The sequence below is a fragment of the Aptenodytes forsteri genome, unplaced genomic scaffold, assembly GCF_000699145.1.
Source record: "Aptenodytes forsteri isolate BGI_AS27 unplaced genomic scaffold, ASM69914v1 Scaffold265, whole genome shotgun sequence".
Taxonomy (NCBI): domain Eukaryota; kingdom Metazoa; phylum Chordata; class Aves; order Sphenisciformes; family Spheniscidae; genus Aptenodytes; species Aptenodytes forsteri.
In genome coordinates, this window is record NW_008796175.1 from 2,270,261 (window position 1) to 2,286,545 (window position 16,285).

The 16,285-nt window shown below is 34.3% G+C and overlaps 1 protein-coding gene across 1 annotated transcript in view; it reads left to right on the forward strand.

The window, feature by feature from the left end:
- Positions 1 to 16,285, forward strand: part of LRCH2 (leucine rich repeats and calponin homology domain containing 2) — a 31,151-nt gene that overhangs the window by 3,928 nt on the left and 10,938 nt on the right. Inside the window, exons 4-15 of the mRNA XM_019474194.1 lie at positions 1,646 to 1,751; positions 1,848 to 1,984; positions 2,208 to 2,341; positions 3,776 to 3,863; positions 4,927 to 5,038; positions 5,351 to 5,448; positions 5,534 to 5,601; positions 5,828 to 5,932; positions 7,914 to 7,991; positions 11,542 to 11,610; positions 14,122 to 14,170; positions 15,288 to 15,404. Of these exons, the coding sequence (XP_019329739.1) occupies positions 1,646 to 1,751; positions 1,848 to 1,984; positions 2,208 to 2,341; positions 3,776 to 3,863; positions 4,927 to 5,038; positions 5,351 to 5,448; positions 5,534 to 5,601; positions 5,828 to 5,932; positions 7,914 to 7,991; positions 11,542 to 11,610; positions 14,122 to 14,170; positions 15,288 to 15,404 (1,161 nt within the window). The remainder of the gene's footprint in view (positions 1 to 1,645; positions 1,752 to 1,847; positions 1,985 to 2,207; positions 2,342 to 3,775; positions 3,864 to 4,926; positions 5,039 to 5,350; positions 5,449 to 5,533; positions 5,602 to 5,827; positions 5,933 to 7,913; positions 7,992 to 11,541; positions 11,611 to 14,121; positions 14,171 to 15,287; positions 15,405 to 16,285) is intronic.

Sequence of the window (16,285 nt, forward strand, 5' to 3'; positions counted from 1 at the left end):
CCCCCCATTTCGCTATTCCATTATTTTGATTGGGGTGAATAGAATGGTGTGTGAAATTCAGGTTATGTGTCTGTGCAACATGATTTTTATCCTATGGCATACTAAAGTTTTGTGCTTTGTCATCCATTATTTTCTCTATATTTCTTAATGTTCTGGGATTTTCTGGTCATTACTCCGTGTTAAGCTCATGTGTTTTGGAGAACTATGCACAATTATTCACCGACCTGGCACTTGGACTAGGTCTGATTTTTATTTTTTTTTTCTTAAAAAAAATTCATTATGTATGATTTCTTTGGTCATTGCAAGCAGTCCTTATCTTGTTTCCAGAGTAGCTGTGTATGCCCTGGAGATTTCTTTTAACACGACCTAATTTCTGAGCTATAAATCAACATTCTTTTTTAATTTATGAGTAATATGAGAGATTCTGAATGTTTGTGAGGCTTTTCTAGTGTCCTCTACTCTTTGGTGAGAAAGTCTTTATGCTCACTTGAGCATCATAGGATTTCAAGGTGGGATCACTGCTATTGTTTTCAGGAAGTGAATGTTTTTCAGAATTGTAGTTGTATTTTTGGCTTAGTTTTCAAAATTGTTAAACCTAGAATGTGTGCTTGATGACACAGACTAAGGACATACCAGACAGTTTCATTCCAGTACCTGTGTTACACCTGTTTAGAACATAAGTAATATATATATAATTAAAAAAAAAGTTGACAACTAAGCCGTGCGCTAGAAAGGTGCTTTTAGCAAGGAAATCTAACCTTAAATTTGGTGACATGGACAGAGAACAATTTGCAATAGATACACAACAGTTGATCCCAAGCCGCCTGTACTTTCTGAGACGTCCAGCTATGTGCAGGCATCGTTGTTGCGAAAAGTAGATAAGCAGTGCCTAAGCTGAAGCTCTGGAAGTGTGTAGTGGAGAAGGAGGCTGGATTTGTCTGGTTAAGGCCTGGCTTCTAGTTACTGACTTAGCTTGTCTTTAAAATCAGCTTCCAGTTTTTCATCAGATGAATAGATATCTATCATTGTTATCTCGTCTAGGAAACTAGTCTCTGAAGTCAATTTTATTGAATCAGAAATAAAAAAGGTTAGAAACAGTCATATCAATGTGACTGTTGACTCGGTCTGGACTACATAAATGTTAAATTAGTGGCAGAAATAGCTGTAGTCTGTGTTCGCTTGGTGCAGCTCTGTCATCCTCTCGTGCTTGTATCTAAAAAGTTGGTGAGCCTGCTACTGCTCTTTGTAAATTTTTAGTTGCATGGATTGGTTCAAGATTTTTTACAGAAGAAGAATTTTTATAAAAGGAGCAGAATGCAAATCATTTGCCAGCAGTAGCACAAGAAGTTTTTAACTGATAAGGGAACTACACCAGGAACTCCTGATTCCTAGGCTACAGTTTTAATCTCAAAACCAGTCTTTCATCATTCATTGGTTTAACTTTTTGAATTGAGTTTCTGAAACATGAATCACTAAATACTGAAGAAACAGTGAGATCTGTTGTGATACTACTTCCCTTTGTGGAAAAAACAAGAGAGAGGATTTCTTGTTTTTATAGTATGCTTTATAGTAGTTTTGATAGCAGTTTGTTTTCCTTTGTTTAACTTAAGATTTTCAGTTAATTTATTAATTATATCTTTCTTAGGATATTAGCTGCAATGAACTTCAGGTTCTTCCCCAGCAGATAGGAAAATTACAGTCACTTAGAGAATTAAACATAAGAAGAAATAATCTCCATATGTTGCCAGATGGTAAGCTACTAGTCTTCATTTCTTTAATGTAGATAAATTAAGTAAAGTGTTAAGAAGATATCTGATTCCTTTTTTTTTTTGTTTCCCCCAATGGAGAATTAGGAGAGCTTCCCTTGGTAAAGCTGGATTTTTCTTGTAATAAAATTACAGAAATTCCACTTTGTTACAGAAAGTTACGTCACTTACAAGTTATAGTTTTGGATAACAATCCAATGCAGATACCACCAGCACAGGTTAGTATTAAAGTGTTCTAGTTCAGAAATTTGCACTAGGATCTTAAGAAAGAAGAAGCTGTTCTAAGTTACACCAATCAAGTTTTCATTTTTTTGGCTTTATTTCTCCTAGTGGGAAGTTGTGGGTACAAACTCAGTGTAGAAGGTATTTGTTGGGGTGCATTTTCAAAAGACATGCTATGTAATTAAGATTTTTTTTTGTTGTTCATTTGTTTCCCAACAGATATGTTTGAAGGGTAAAGTACATATATTTAAATTCCTCAGCATTCAGGCGTGCCTCAGAATAGATAAAAAACCAGATTCTTTGGATCTTCCGTCATTAGGTAAACGAATCCCCTCCCAGCCACTCACAGACAGGTGAGTGGGTTTTTTGTTTTATTTTACTTTAGCATTTGCTACAAAGTGATCTGTTTATTAAAGATAATAGCTGTAATTTCAATACTTTAAATAAAGAACAATTAGAAGTCATAATATTTATTTTCTAAGCTTGTGTTACTGGAAGCTTAATTGGCTCAGGTGAGCTGCTATGAAAAACTTTCATTGTACTCACTAAAGATTTGGAAATCAGAACAAAGATGTATTAAATCTATTTATTGGAAAACTTAGCTATTTATTTCTCAAACAGATATGTCAAAACAGTAGATGAGAACTTCCCATAAAAGTCTTTGAATATAGAGTTAGTCTGTTGGATGGAAAGTCTGCCTCCCACATACATATTTAGGGAAACTAACTTAAATATCAGTGAAATACCATGGATTTTTTAATTAGATTAGTCGAGGTCAAAAAGTGCAGAATATTTTATTGGACTTCTGTACTGAGTACCTCTTGAGTAATTAAATAGGAATGCTTTTGTATTTTCTGTTGTCAGTTGGCTTGCCATTGGAAACCATATGGAACAATACACTCTCTTTGCCTGTTTTCTTAAAATGTCACATGCAACCTGTGCCTCTCTGTGTTCAATGCTGAAGGAAAGATGAAAGTTATGAATAAAGCTTACACAGAATCATCTGAACCATCAGATTCAGTCCATGGTCTTGGTCTTGGGCAACTGTGCCATAGGGAATTAGTCCACAGTGCCTATAGATCGCTTCTAAATGCTCCTAAAAACTACGGTCCACAACTGCTCCCCAAAAGCCTCCACTGAACTTAAGGTCTACAGCTAAAATGGATTGCAAAGGAACAAAGTCGTGGGTATTACCACGGTATATCATATTTGTAGTAGTGAGAACTTGTTTAATTAAACTTTCCAGATAATCTTACGATGTAAACCAAGCTCCAGTGCACAGTTAGAAGACACATCCTGCTGATGCTGTCAGTTTTATGTCTTCGAAAGGCATAAATTTGGAGGAAATATTTCATAGATATTCAGGCAGAGTTAAACCATTATAATATGACAGTCTATTAGGGAAGGTATATTTGCTACTAATAGAAAACAATGTCTGCCAGTAGAATTCAAGGAATTGCGGTTTTCCAAAGGAAGCCTTCTTTTCTCAAGACAGTATTTTTGAATGAAATAGAACAATTCTAAAATTGCATAGATACAGAGAGAGTACTGTAATTGATCATTTCCACTTTAACTTTGCTTTGATACTTTTTTGTTGAACAACTCTTGTAGGAGATTAAGAATTTGTTCTTTGCACATGGGGCATTGTGCAAATATTCTGTATCAGCAACTGTAGATGAGTATAGAGAACGTATTTTTAAAAGGATGTTTATTTTCTTTTAGAAAAGTGAAACTACTGTTTCTTTCATTCCTGTGTGGTTTTTTGTGTGTTGTTTTTCTTAATGTAGCATGGAGGACTTTTATCCCAATAAAAATCATGGACCAGACTCTGGCATCGGGAGTGATAATGGGGATAAAAGGTTGTCCACAACGGAAGTGAGTATTTTTCAGTTGAATTTGTGCAATTTCTGTTTTTTAGAATTTTTTTCCTGTGTATTTTGTATCATTTGAAAAATAACTAAGTTGCATTTAACGTTCTTTGAATATCTGTACAGTTGAGTTTAAACCATTAGATTGCCAGTATCAGACACAAATTATTTACATATTGCTTCAACTTTTCTGGTTAAGGTTCATTCCAGTCCAAACTTCATACATTTTAAAACTGAATTCTGACCTAAGGAGTTGTTTGGATCTTTTAATGTGTTAGGTGCATAATTATTTTCTACACGAAGGACAAAATTTATTTGAAACTTTCTTTTATTATTAATGAAATGAATGTACGTAAGAAAATGAAAGTTTATTTGGACTAAACTTGAGTGTTGTATATGTTGTTAAAATTTAAACAACAATTAGGATTACTAAACTTCTGGATGATCTGCTAGGTTTAAGGTGAAGAATAAAAATCCCTACAAGTTATCTGTGTATTTGTGGAAGTCTAGATTGAGGAGCTGTAATTAATAACAGTGATGTCAAAGCTGAATAGTGTAGAACAAAAGATTTTTTGAAACTTTATGAAGAGAATTATTACAAATGCAGAGTGATTGTTAGTGGGAAAACTGTAGAACAAGGAGTATTACTAGTTGTTTTTTTAAGAAAATTCCAAATGATTAGAAGTAAAGCTGTGATTTTTTTTGTTTTTCCCCAGTGGCCCAACAAGGGTCAAAGTAGTTGGAGGCTTTAGATAAAGTATCTAAGTGCAGTTTTCTTAGTGCACTGACAGGGGCTGGACTGGACCTCTTTGAACAAAACACTGTATTTCAGTATTATAAAATGTATTGAACAGTTGTCTGTTACTCCCTAAGCTATAATTCTCTTAAACCCCCTTCCCACCCCCCCCAAAAAAAAAAAACACCAACACCTCCTGACTTGATATTTTTTCTGTCCTGGGAGCCATCCCTCATGATAGGGTCAGGTGCTCTATAATTTGTGAGTTCTTAGCAAATCATATAATAATGTAATTTATATGTAAGTTCTGTATTAAATGTGACTGTCTTTGCAGCCATCTGATGATGATACAATCAGCCTTCACTCCCAGGTATCAGAATCAACAAGGGAACAGACATTAAGGAATGACAATCATGTAATGGGAAGTAAACTCGATCCACAGAAAGGTAATATCTGTTGTGCAGCTGTCATTTTAGGTAACAGAAATACTTTTGCATAGTAAACTAATATAAGAAAATTGCACAAAATGATACGATCACATGTTGGCATTGTATTTTCATCATTTCAGAAAACAATGTAATAATGACAAATAGACAAGGCCAGAAAGAAAAAAGATTATTTCTAGCTCAAGGAGACATGATTTCATTGTTTTATCTTTATCTGACATTTTTCATAAGTACTTACCTCTCTCAGGAATAACATTTGGTTGAGAGAACTGTTTAATTTCATCTTTTCCATTCTTCATCAATCCTTACTAGACCAGGAGGTGTATGATTACATTGATCCGAATGCAGAAGAGGGAGCTGTTCCTGAGCAAGGAGATGTACAGATTGGACCATTGCTGTCTTATATCAAGGTAGCATAGCTTGACAAAAGAAAAACCATTCAGCAGGCTTGCTTTTTTTAATTCAAGTCTAAGTTTATTTTTCATTCTGTGTAAGGAACGGGGAAAACATCCTGAGAAATCCCAGAAAACAGAACAGAATGAGGACTGGGCAGATGAAAAAAGGTAAATCTTCTTGATCTTTTTTGGGAAGGTTTTACCGACTGTGGGGGGTGAGGGTGGTTTTGCTTTAAGCTCCTTGCATATGGAGGAAAGAAATCTCATATTGAACACATAGTGCTCCTTGGACAGAAAATAAGCTTATAGGAAACACTTTTTAGTTATTGTCCACTAATGTTGCCATTTCTGTGTCTTGACTTGCCTGACTTAGTAAAGCACTAATGTTTTTCAGACTTCAGAAAGAACAACTGCTGGCTGAGGATGATGATGAACTCAAAGAAGTGACTGACTTAAGAAAAATAGCAGCTCAGTTACTGCAGCAAGAACAAAAACACAGGTATTACAATATTAGTTAAGATAACTTGTGTTACAATTAATTTATTCTTTCACCTGCCTTATACCCAAAAGCTCTTGACACCTTATCATTTATGAACAGTTTCGTCCAGCTGTTAAGCAGTTAAAGTGACAGACTCTTTCAAGATACCTGTCCTGTGTTTCTTTCCATAAAATTGCTGTCTAGAGAAGCAGTGATATACCTCCTATGGAAAGGAAGAGATGAATGTGAAAGTCTCTTGATTTCCTGGTTTGATGTATGTAACTTTTTAATACTTTTTTTTCAAAGCAGTATACTTAAGTAGGCATGGTTAATACTCATATAAGTAGATTATTGGTAACACGTTAAAATGACTTTGTCTTAGTTTGTATGAGTTACGGAACCTGCATACAGTTTGCTTGTGACTGGTTATTTTTATTCAAATACGAGGTAATTTAGGTGGTACTTCCTCCATTCAGTCTGATGCGAGATATAAATTTCCTGTGGACTAAAGGGGAAATTTGTTCAAACATTAGTCTGTCAAATGACAGAGCATTTAATTATATGTTGTATATAAAAATAAATAATTTGAACAGTGTAAGTTCATCCTGATGAACTGCCTGATTTTCTCCACTTCATGTTGGGCATCACAACAGAATGATTCTTGAAAAGGAGCTGTAGAACAAGCAGCAGATTAAAGAAATGTAATAGAACAAGTTAAGAACTGTGTAAAAGGAAGAGCAGGAAGGAATACCTGGAGATGCATAGGATGTGGACAGGCTAGGGTAGGAAGCGATTTCTCTCTGGTTCCTTTACCAAGCAGGCAAATAACCAGTGAGGTACTTTGGCGAGAGTAAGTTCTTTCCTGAAAGGTAAAAGTTGTAGTTAATAGTAATTCATTAACTAAAATAGTTCATTACAGTCGTTCATTAACACACAGAAAAGGATTTAACTTCATACCAGCTTAAATACTATTTTTTTCTTTTGAATTTCTGTGTAACGATGAGATTCTGCACTGTTGTTTTTCTTTTAAGATAGTTGAAATACATGTAAAGCCTTTAGAGAAATTGATATCCTGATACTATGAATTGCAGAGGTTTAAAAATTCACTGGCGTTTTATATTAGTTAAATATAATAGCAGTAGTGTGTGTGTGTAAAAGATAAAATAGGTTTTACTTATAACTCTATGCAGTGTATTTAAGAATTGGTTCATGTTGGAAATGGAAAATGAGAATGAAATCTTAATGCTAATACATTATTATTACCAAGAGTATTGCAAAAAAGATTAAGAATGCTACATTTTCTTGTATTAATTTATTAATAAAGAGAGAATAAGTGTGTTTTTCTTATATTAGGTTTTTATATGATGGTTATTTTATATTGCATGTGGGTCTTGTTTGATTAGTTTTAATATTTCATGGTTATCTAATCATTTGAAATACCAAGCCAGACCTCTTCTGTGGTACTGCAGCTTAAATTTTACTTGTCATAGGTTGTTGTATCTTAATGCAGCGATCTTGCTAATGGTTCTGTTTTGATCTTGAATTGTTCAGACATATGCAATCTTATTACTTGTTAAGTTTTACTTCTTAGTTTAGCATTTAAATTTTATAGCTTGCTTATGTATCTTTAAGTACATGAGGGCAAAATCACCTCTGATATAAAATTTAGCCCTGATTTTGAATCCATAATTTTGTGAATTTATAATTTTTTTGTCATAAGCAGCAATAAGAATAATATTTAGAAGTTTAGTGAAGATATTTCTGTGTTTATTTGAGGAAAATACGTTCAATCTGAGTAAGCAGAATCTTCAGAAAAGTGAGCATCATGAAATAATTTCTTACTAATCGTATTTCTGTTCGTTCAGTGTGGTTTTTTTTTAAATATTATGCAGTCTCTTTTCTTTTTGCTTGCTATGCTAATGACTTCCCTGTCCTCTCCCATCAACCTATCCTGCTTCCTTCTTCCGTCTTTGGCTTTGGTGTACATGAAATGTGAATACAGACGAAGGCCATTAAGCTATAGAACTTCATTCAGTGAAAAACTCTTCCAGAGGACAAGGGCGGCAGGACGTGCATCAAGGTATAAAGTGTTTGTAGAGCTTCAGATTTCCAAAGTTAAAATGTGGACAAAGGAAACCGTTTTGGCCATTTCTTGAACAAAAACAGAATAAAGGGATCGGCTAAGTTAGCCTAAGATATTTTGTTATCAAAAATAGATTGCAATGCATTTATTGTTCTTTAAGATTAAATACTATTTAAGGAAAATGTTTAATTAGGCAACTTTCCAAAGCACATTTAAATGAGTCCAAACCTAGAACCATAATTTCCTGTACCTTTGGCATGCTTTCTCTTCAGTTTTTTGTTTTATAATATATAGTACCTCAAGTATAGAACCTCAGGCAAAAGTTTGTGGGTTTTTTTTCTCCATTTAGGATATCTTGGTTTTAAAGTTATCATTTTCAAATTAGCGTGACCAGTGACAATTTGTTTTGCATTTGACAGCCATGAGGGAAGCATTTGCAGATACACAAGCCTCACAGGTAACAAGAAATCTGAAATGGGCTGTGTAGACTATGCTCGGACATGTAGGTGATGAATCAAGTGATTTCAGACTTTGTTACCTTATCAATTGAAACTCTGTATCTGTATCTTACTGTGGATATTCCTGGTCTGTTTCAAAAGAAAGTAGGATAGCTTAGATTAAATAATCTTCATTAGTACCAAATGAGCCTGGCATCAAAGTTATGTATAGGTTCTTACCTGACAGCAGTGACTTCCTAAAACTGTCTAAATCCCTAAGAGCACACGTTACCATCACAAAGCAGAGCCCTATGTGGAGACAGTAGACTGCTCCTGAATGAGTTAAAAATCCATCTTCTTTTCTCTCACTGTAAAAGATTTCTAGTGTCTTTATAGATCCTAGGTAGCGCGTGTTTGTTGAAACTTGAAGATAGCTAACCTTAAAATAGCATTACCATCACTCACTTCATTTGTGTCCCTTAATCATGATGTTATGTTTGCTCAAAATATGAAAGTATAAGTGACTGAGAAGAGATTCCACTTTTTAAATTCTCAAACTTTAGAAAATATTTTCCAATATCATAATTGGTCTTGCTATCGCCTTTCTCTCCCATCTAGTCAGGAGTTTGGAGTAGATGTTATGCTTGCATGATATAAAACTAAAAAATGAGTCACAATGTTGTTTTTTGAGTTTAATATATATAAGTATGTGTCATTGCATATGTGCTGTTGGGTAATTTACATTTCGAAGTTTGCATAAGTTTTAGAACCCTTTCAAAGTAATAGTTTGTATGCTACCTCTGTAACAACAGAATTTGTTTGGTTAGTAGAAACCATAAGTAGGAAAGTAATTGCAGTACTAACACGTGTCTTATGCAAGTTCTTATTTAGTGATTCAGTCTGACCATCAGTAAATAATTGGCCTGATAATTGATCTGTCTAATAAAAAAAAAGTTTTTGATTTAATGAGTTGTAGTATGAATGGAAACAGTTGCTGGAATCGTTGCAGCATTAGCACCACACTTAAAAGGTCATGACTTCTGAATGTGAGCTACTTGTACTTTCATTTTGCATACTCAGTTTTGCATTGTATTTCCTGGAAGACAGTTCTTAACGTGACTACAGTGATTTCCCCCCCACTTCCAGCTGAACAAACTATTTTGCTGTTAATTCCTTAGTCTGCAATTTAGTAAATTCAGATTAATTTTCTTCATCATTTTCTTCAAGTACAAACTTTCAAGTTCCTTATTCCACAGGAAATTCGGGTTTCTCTGACTGGACTAGTAACTGCTAACCTGACAGATACTGAACTTGCTGTTACTTCCCCATCAATATTCTTCAGTTTTTAAACAGGAAGTTTCAAAAATGATTGTTTGTGTTTGTTTTTGTTTTACAAAGTATACTTTGTTTATGATAGAATTAGTTTATTATAAACTCAAACATTAATTATATGTTTCATAGAAACAACGAGCTGAAAAGTGTGTGTGTATATGTTTGAATTAGCTTGAATAGTTTTTCCTTACATTTCATGTAATGAGTATAAAAAAAATGGCCTGTGTTACATATAATCATTGAATTTACACTGATAAGTGTCAGTTTTGGTGCAAGTGTTGCATCAAGTTGTTTAGGTAACTCCAATTTCTATTTTTTTTTTTAAAGCTCATTCTATTGTAACGTTCAGATCTTGCTACAAAGTCTCTCTGAATTTCCCATTGCTTTCAGTTGAAGACATAAGGCTTGTTTAAATGGGAATTAGGTCTAAAAATTAATGACTTTAAAATAGCATGTTTATATTATGGTTTGATAACCTATGCTCTGAATATTAATTTTTTGTAACACATTTTTCAGTCTATAGTATAATTTAATTCTGGCATGCACCCTCAAAATTAAGTTTCTGAAGACAAAATATAGGGAGCAGATGTTGCAGACCGTGAATGCTGCAGACTGTTGGTTTACAGGCTTAACTTCTCATAATCCCATTAAATTGAGGTTCACACAGTGAGAGATTTAAACTACAAATGAGATTACTGAGCTCAAAGTTATCACAATAATCAGAAGTCTGAAAATCATCAATCATTTGAAGTTAGTGGTTGTACTGCCCTATGTAATGATAATGAAATATAAAAAGGTGCTTACTGTTACTTTCTTCCATTGAATAGTTGGTGTTCTAATTGTTTCTGATTCTTAATGCATACTAGTTCTTTATATAATTCAGCGTAAATATACTTTGATCAGTTCTGCGCATGAAGTCAGTGTTGAAGTATAATATTACTACCTCCAAGAATTTAGAATTATTCATTCTAGTTACTGTTCAACGTGATTCTTACTTGAAAACGTTTAATTTTAAGTGTTACTGATTGTTTTGTTATTTTTAACACTTTATACATCCATAATAGCTCATACCTTCCTGTGTGTGCGCACATGTCTGGTATGTGTTCCAGATGAAAAAACATTTCTGAATCTCTATGCAAGTTTAGGCTTTTTTGACTGTTTACCATTTAGAAAAATGGAATTTCCATTGGTTCATTTCTGCATTAGACTTTTTGTTTAGTTCTTAGCCTGTGTTTCTCCATTTTCCACCTCTCCTTTTTCCCTATATTTCCTTTGCACTTGCAGTGTTTTACTCAGCTACCTTCTTACCTGGTCCTACTGACTGACTTCTTGTGCTCAATCTGTGTATCATTTCTTGTCTGCTTTAGGTTGACTATCTTCTGTCTTCTAATTTTAGTGAACAGTGGGGCCTTTTGTGTTGAGGGAAGCATAACTTTACACAGATGTGAGATCAGTTGAAATAGTATGTATTTAGGGAGAAAAATAAGAGGAGACTTCATTTTGGTTTGAATTATCATCAGGTTTTATACTTCCTTAGAATGCAGAATTTGAAATATTTCAAGAGCTGGAAACAATATTGTTGATTTAAATGGAAGCAGGATTGGGCTTGGATTTCATATGTGTACAAACATAGATATTCTAATTTTATGGAAAATGTCACCTGAATGTTCAAAATTTTTTATTTACAGGAAATGTTACGCAGTGAAAGTAACATATATTCTAAGAAAAAGGTTTAGCTACAAAGCTGTTGAATAAATATGTATTTTTCTTCTTTCTAGGCTTCTTAATCATTCCGTTTCAGTAAGCACGAGGAACAGGCCAAAGCAGCCAATGGAATCTGAAAAATGGTATTGATATACTTAAATGTATCACAGCTTTCAATACTTTATTAATTTAATTTTTATATTTATTTTGTGTTGCTACTGCCATCTTCTGTCATAATGTTTTTAGCTCAAGATGAAATAGAAGCTACACAAATCTGTTCTTGAGCTGCTTTCTTTCAGATAAAGAAAAAAACTGTTCTTTTGAGCCTTTAGGAAAGTTGATGTCATCCAGAAACTAATCTGTGGGTCTGATTATGGCAGCAATTCAGGTGCCTAAAGATAGGCACCGTAGTGCATTCAGTGATGTTTTAGACATCCAGTTCCAGTCCAGAAGGTCATGTCTCCCATAGGTAACAGTCCTGTGCAGATGTTAGATCCTGTGTTACATAAAATGGCACTGTAGCTGTGCTTAGGCATCTAAAGTTTTCCTCCCTGGCAGTCCTTTTGTGCTCTTAAGAGCTGTTGGAAAAGTGTTGCTGGGATTTCAGCCTGCAAAACCTTTACTGTTTGTGGACGATGTGTCAATGAGGAATTGATTGTCTTTAGGATCTGTACTCTTATGCTCTTTCTTTGAATTAAAAAAAAACCACAAATCAACAACAAACAAAAATACCCAGAGCCTTTTCCTTAGAAAATTGGGAAGTCACAGCTTCCCATTTCTGACTACATGGGTGAGAAAGAACTTAGCAAGTTTTCAGCCCTCCCTCCCTTAAGGAATCCTAGATCAGTTCTTTTAATCAGTTTGGTCAAGAAATAATCTATTTTAATTTTTAAGCTAACAAGGGAGAGCTTACTGGCAGCCTCCTAGTGAGAACTCCATTCAAACGGTGGCTTTTGTGATTTTTGCCAGACCCAGAGTCTTTTAAAATCTGTACCTTCAAAAGAATCTGTATCTGCTTGTGTCCAGACGGTAGTTTGGCTGTGAATCTTGGAGACAAAAGCTATAACTGCTGTTGGTGTTGCTAAGAGAGGATTGGGGGTGGTAACAGCTCTCTACAGTTCAGGTACACATCAGGAAAGCATTTACTCGAACGGAAGAGGGACACAGTGTAGATATTTCAATATGATACATCCGATTTTGGCTATCTTCTCTCTCATCGGTATTTGCAGTTTTAAAGAGCTAGTTGTGCACATGTCCTGTGGTTATATGAACCATGCTGCAACTATTCACTTGCATTTGGAACTTTACAGTCCTTGGTTACTTAACATACAGTTTCTGTTCTTTGGGATGCTGTCACCTATTGTAGGTTACAGCTATATTAGGCCTTCATATTATAGGGTAATCCAGGAAATGTTAAATTTACCTTTCCCTGTTTTGTTAATGAACAGAAACAGTTCTGAGACTTAAAAACAAAACAAAACAAAAACAAACAAAAACACACACCCCCAAAAAAACCCAATCACTTCCCCACCCCCTTCTGTGAGGTGTGCACACAAGATATGGTAGAAGTTGCAGGTTGTTTGTTGTTTTATTGCACTAATATATTGGAACCCAAATCACACACTGCGTAAGGAACATACAAAGAGAGTAGAAAGACTGTCATATCCCTAAAGAATTTACACTTATTGAACATGTCATAGTTAATAGATACATATGTATCAACAGCAAAACTCAATTATTTATTGTGTCAGTTCCTGCAATTCTCAACTGGATTGCTTATCAAGCTATTGGACGTGATTCAGACAAATTTCTTATGCCTAACAGCTTTAAAAGTAGCATTATTGGTTTGAGGCAAACAGGAAGGAAAGGAATACAAAGTAGCAGAAGCTAAGCACCTAGTTGCTTTCCCTTTAGGATTTATTATAATTGCTTATGGTGTTATGTCCTTCTTGCATTCAATCCCCAGCTGTTAGCCTTTTGGTATGCTGCACAGCTTCTAAGCCAGCTGTCAGAATGTGAATGAAATGGTTGCTGGTAAGGTGATAGAAGTGAATTTCACAGAAAGATTTAGAAAGAAAAATTTGAAGTGACACCAAATCTAAACACTTTCATTTACCTCTGAATTTTCAGTAATCTCAGGCAGTCCATGTTCCAAAGTGTATTTTTTGATTTTGCAGTTTCACTGTCCCATTTAAAATATTTTTCCCTTCCCTATAAGTTTCTACTTTACTGTATAGAGCTAACAGTGAAATGAAGCATGTGAGTCTTCCAGAAGTTTAAGAATAGATATTTTGTGAGCTTTGAACAAAATGTTTCATTGATTGCTTTGAGAAATAAAACAATGAAGGTGCATTAGTAATCTCTAAAGATCAACATGCTTAGGAAAAAGCTTTATCTGAATAAAGTACTGTAGCGTGGAAGACCTGTTGTCAGCATATGGTAAAGGAGAATGAAATATGATTTGAGATTTTAGTCAAATGGTCATACGTTTTAGCCACATTGTGACATCCTTATACAGGTAGGCAAAAAATACTGTAGTGCTGCAGAGAAGCTGTTTTTTAATAGTGTTCACTTTTTTGGTGTTTTAAAGTAACTTGGTTTTAAAGTACACAAGTAGTAGTAAATTTTATAATGCCTCTCATCTTAATTTTTAGTGTCTCAGCAGATGAAGTGAATTCCCCAGTGTCCCCATACAGCTGGCAGGTAAATATTCAAATGTAAATGTGGTGGCTTCATATTTGAGTGATTGTTTTTGTTTTGTTTTTTGGTTTTGTATTTCTGGCAGAAAACATTTTTATACATTCATATGGTTGCTTACACACATAGTGACTGTATTTATGTAATTGTGGTGGAAAATATAAAACCTTTGAAGAACTTGCGCTTCAAGATAATTTGACTTGTATGTAATGGAGCATATGGTACTAGCTTTTAGATCTTGAAACTAATGAGACATAAGTTTTACTTACTTGGTTTTAGTATTTCTTTGCATATAAATTTTATTGCCTCACCATAATGTTCTTTTTTTTTTAAAGTTTCTAAATGGTTTGAATTATATAGGCCTTCCATTCCCCATACCTCACTGGGAGGCTTGCATGATACTGTAAAATTGCAGTGAAATTGTAGAGTACTCTTTATTTTAGATTTTAATCCATGAGGTATTTGCAATTGTTTTAAATGGCCTGATATTCTAATATGAAGAAATAGTTGGAAATGTAGTTTTAGCCTTATTATGAAATGGTCCCTTCAGATTGTCTGCTTTCAGTTTTCATAAAATAGACATGTTCATACATATTCATTGTTATTTTAAGAATAAATCTAGTTTAGCTGTGTCTTCAGAATATGTTGCATACTTTGAGATTTCTTTTACAGCTAGTTGATGTGTATAATCTTTTAGATAGGAACAGCAGACAAATACTTGGATGGCTACAAGAAGACAATTTTTTTTCCTGTGCAATGAGTATTCAGATTGAGAAATTAGATATGCTAGTGGCTAACCACACTCCTAACTGGTGTTTTGAAGTTATTTATGGCAGCCTTAGGTGGCTTCCTAACATACCTGCAAAAATTAGGCTCAGTGCAGAAAAGGGTGTTTATTTTCTTAAGAATTATTTCATAGATTCTTTTTCTTCTATGAAATATGTTTTAGGATTTGAAAGGAAATGTGATTTCTACCAGAATCACCATTAAGACTGATAACACTTTCATGTCATAAAGCTAGACTGAGAGAGGCAAACAAGTCATAATTGTGGTTCATAATAATTTGTGTTACTGCACAGGAGGTATATTTACCTTTTATGTAAAATATTTCTGAACCTTATAGCCACTGGAAAACCAGAAGGATTCAATGGATGAGCAGCACTGGCCAGAAACACAGCCAGTGATTTGGCAGAATGAAGAAAGAAGGAGAAGTAAACAAATTAGGAAAGAGTATTTCAAGGTAATGGGGGGAGTGTGGGTGGGTGACACTTTTTTTTTTTAATGAGAGTAGAAGAAACTATATAAGTAAAGGTAAGAAAACCTCAAAGGTTGTCATGCTTTTAATTTTGCATGTAACCTGTAATTTTTTATCTGGCTCTTTTGAGTTAAATAATATATATGTATGTGTATGTATTTAGGGTAATGTGAGAGTGCAGGAAAATCAGGAGGAAAAAATCGACCGAATACTTTGTTTATCCTTTAAATAAAAGAAAGTAATTTACAGTTGTTTTCTGGTAAAGCCAGGAGCTAGTCTTCAGTCATTAGCCCTTCCCCATCCATTTTGAGGGATTTTTTTGTTTTGTAGTGCAAGGAAAATATGCATTACCTTTTTGTGCAGCTTGGTTATAAGAATGATTTATGCATTTTGGTTCTCACTGCATTAGTTTGCATTTTAGAGAGGAAATTTTCTCTGTATTACTTTGCTGCTGTAGTGTGTACCATTGGTCACCAGATGTCAGTGTTCGCTTATTGCAAAACAGATACGAAGTTATAGCAGCATTAGATAAAATTTGTTTTGAGGTATGGTAGAGAAATAGGAGAATTCTGACCAGTGCTAGGGTGAGTTAAATTTGTCACTTACGAAATTAGTTTCTTGGATCTTTTGCCATCAAACATCTTTATGAAATGCTACAGAACTTCAAAGAAATTAAATTCTAGGAAAAACAGAGCATGCCGTACAGCTCAGATATTCTTGTGATTATAGGAGCTATTAATGTTTTTTCCTGAAGAGTGTATGGGGTTGTATCCTAACTTGAATTCTACTGACCTCTTTCCAGGGTTTTCATCCCTAAATTAATTTTGCCCTGCAGCCTTTGAGGGGAAGGGGAGAAACTTATAAGT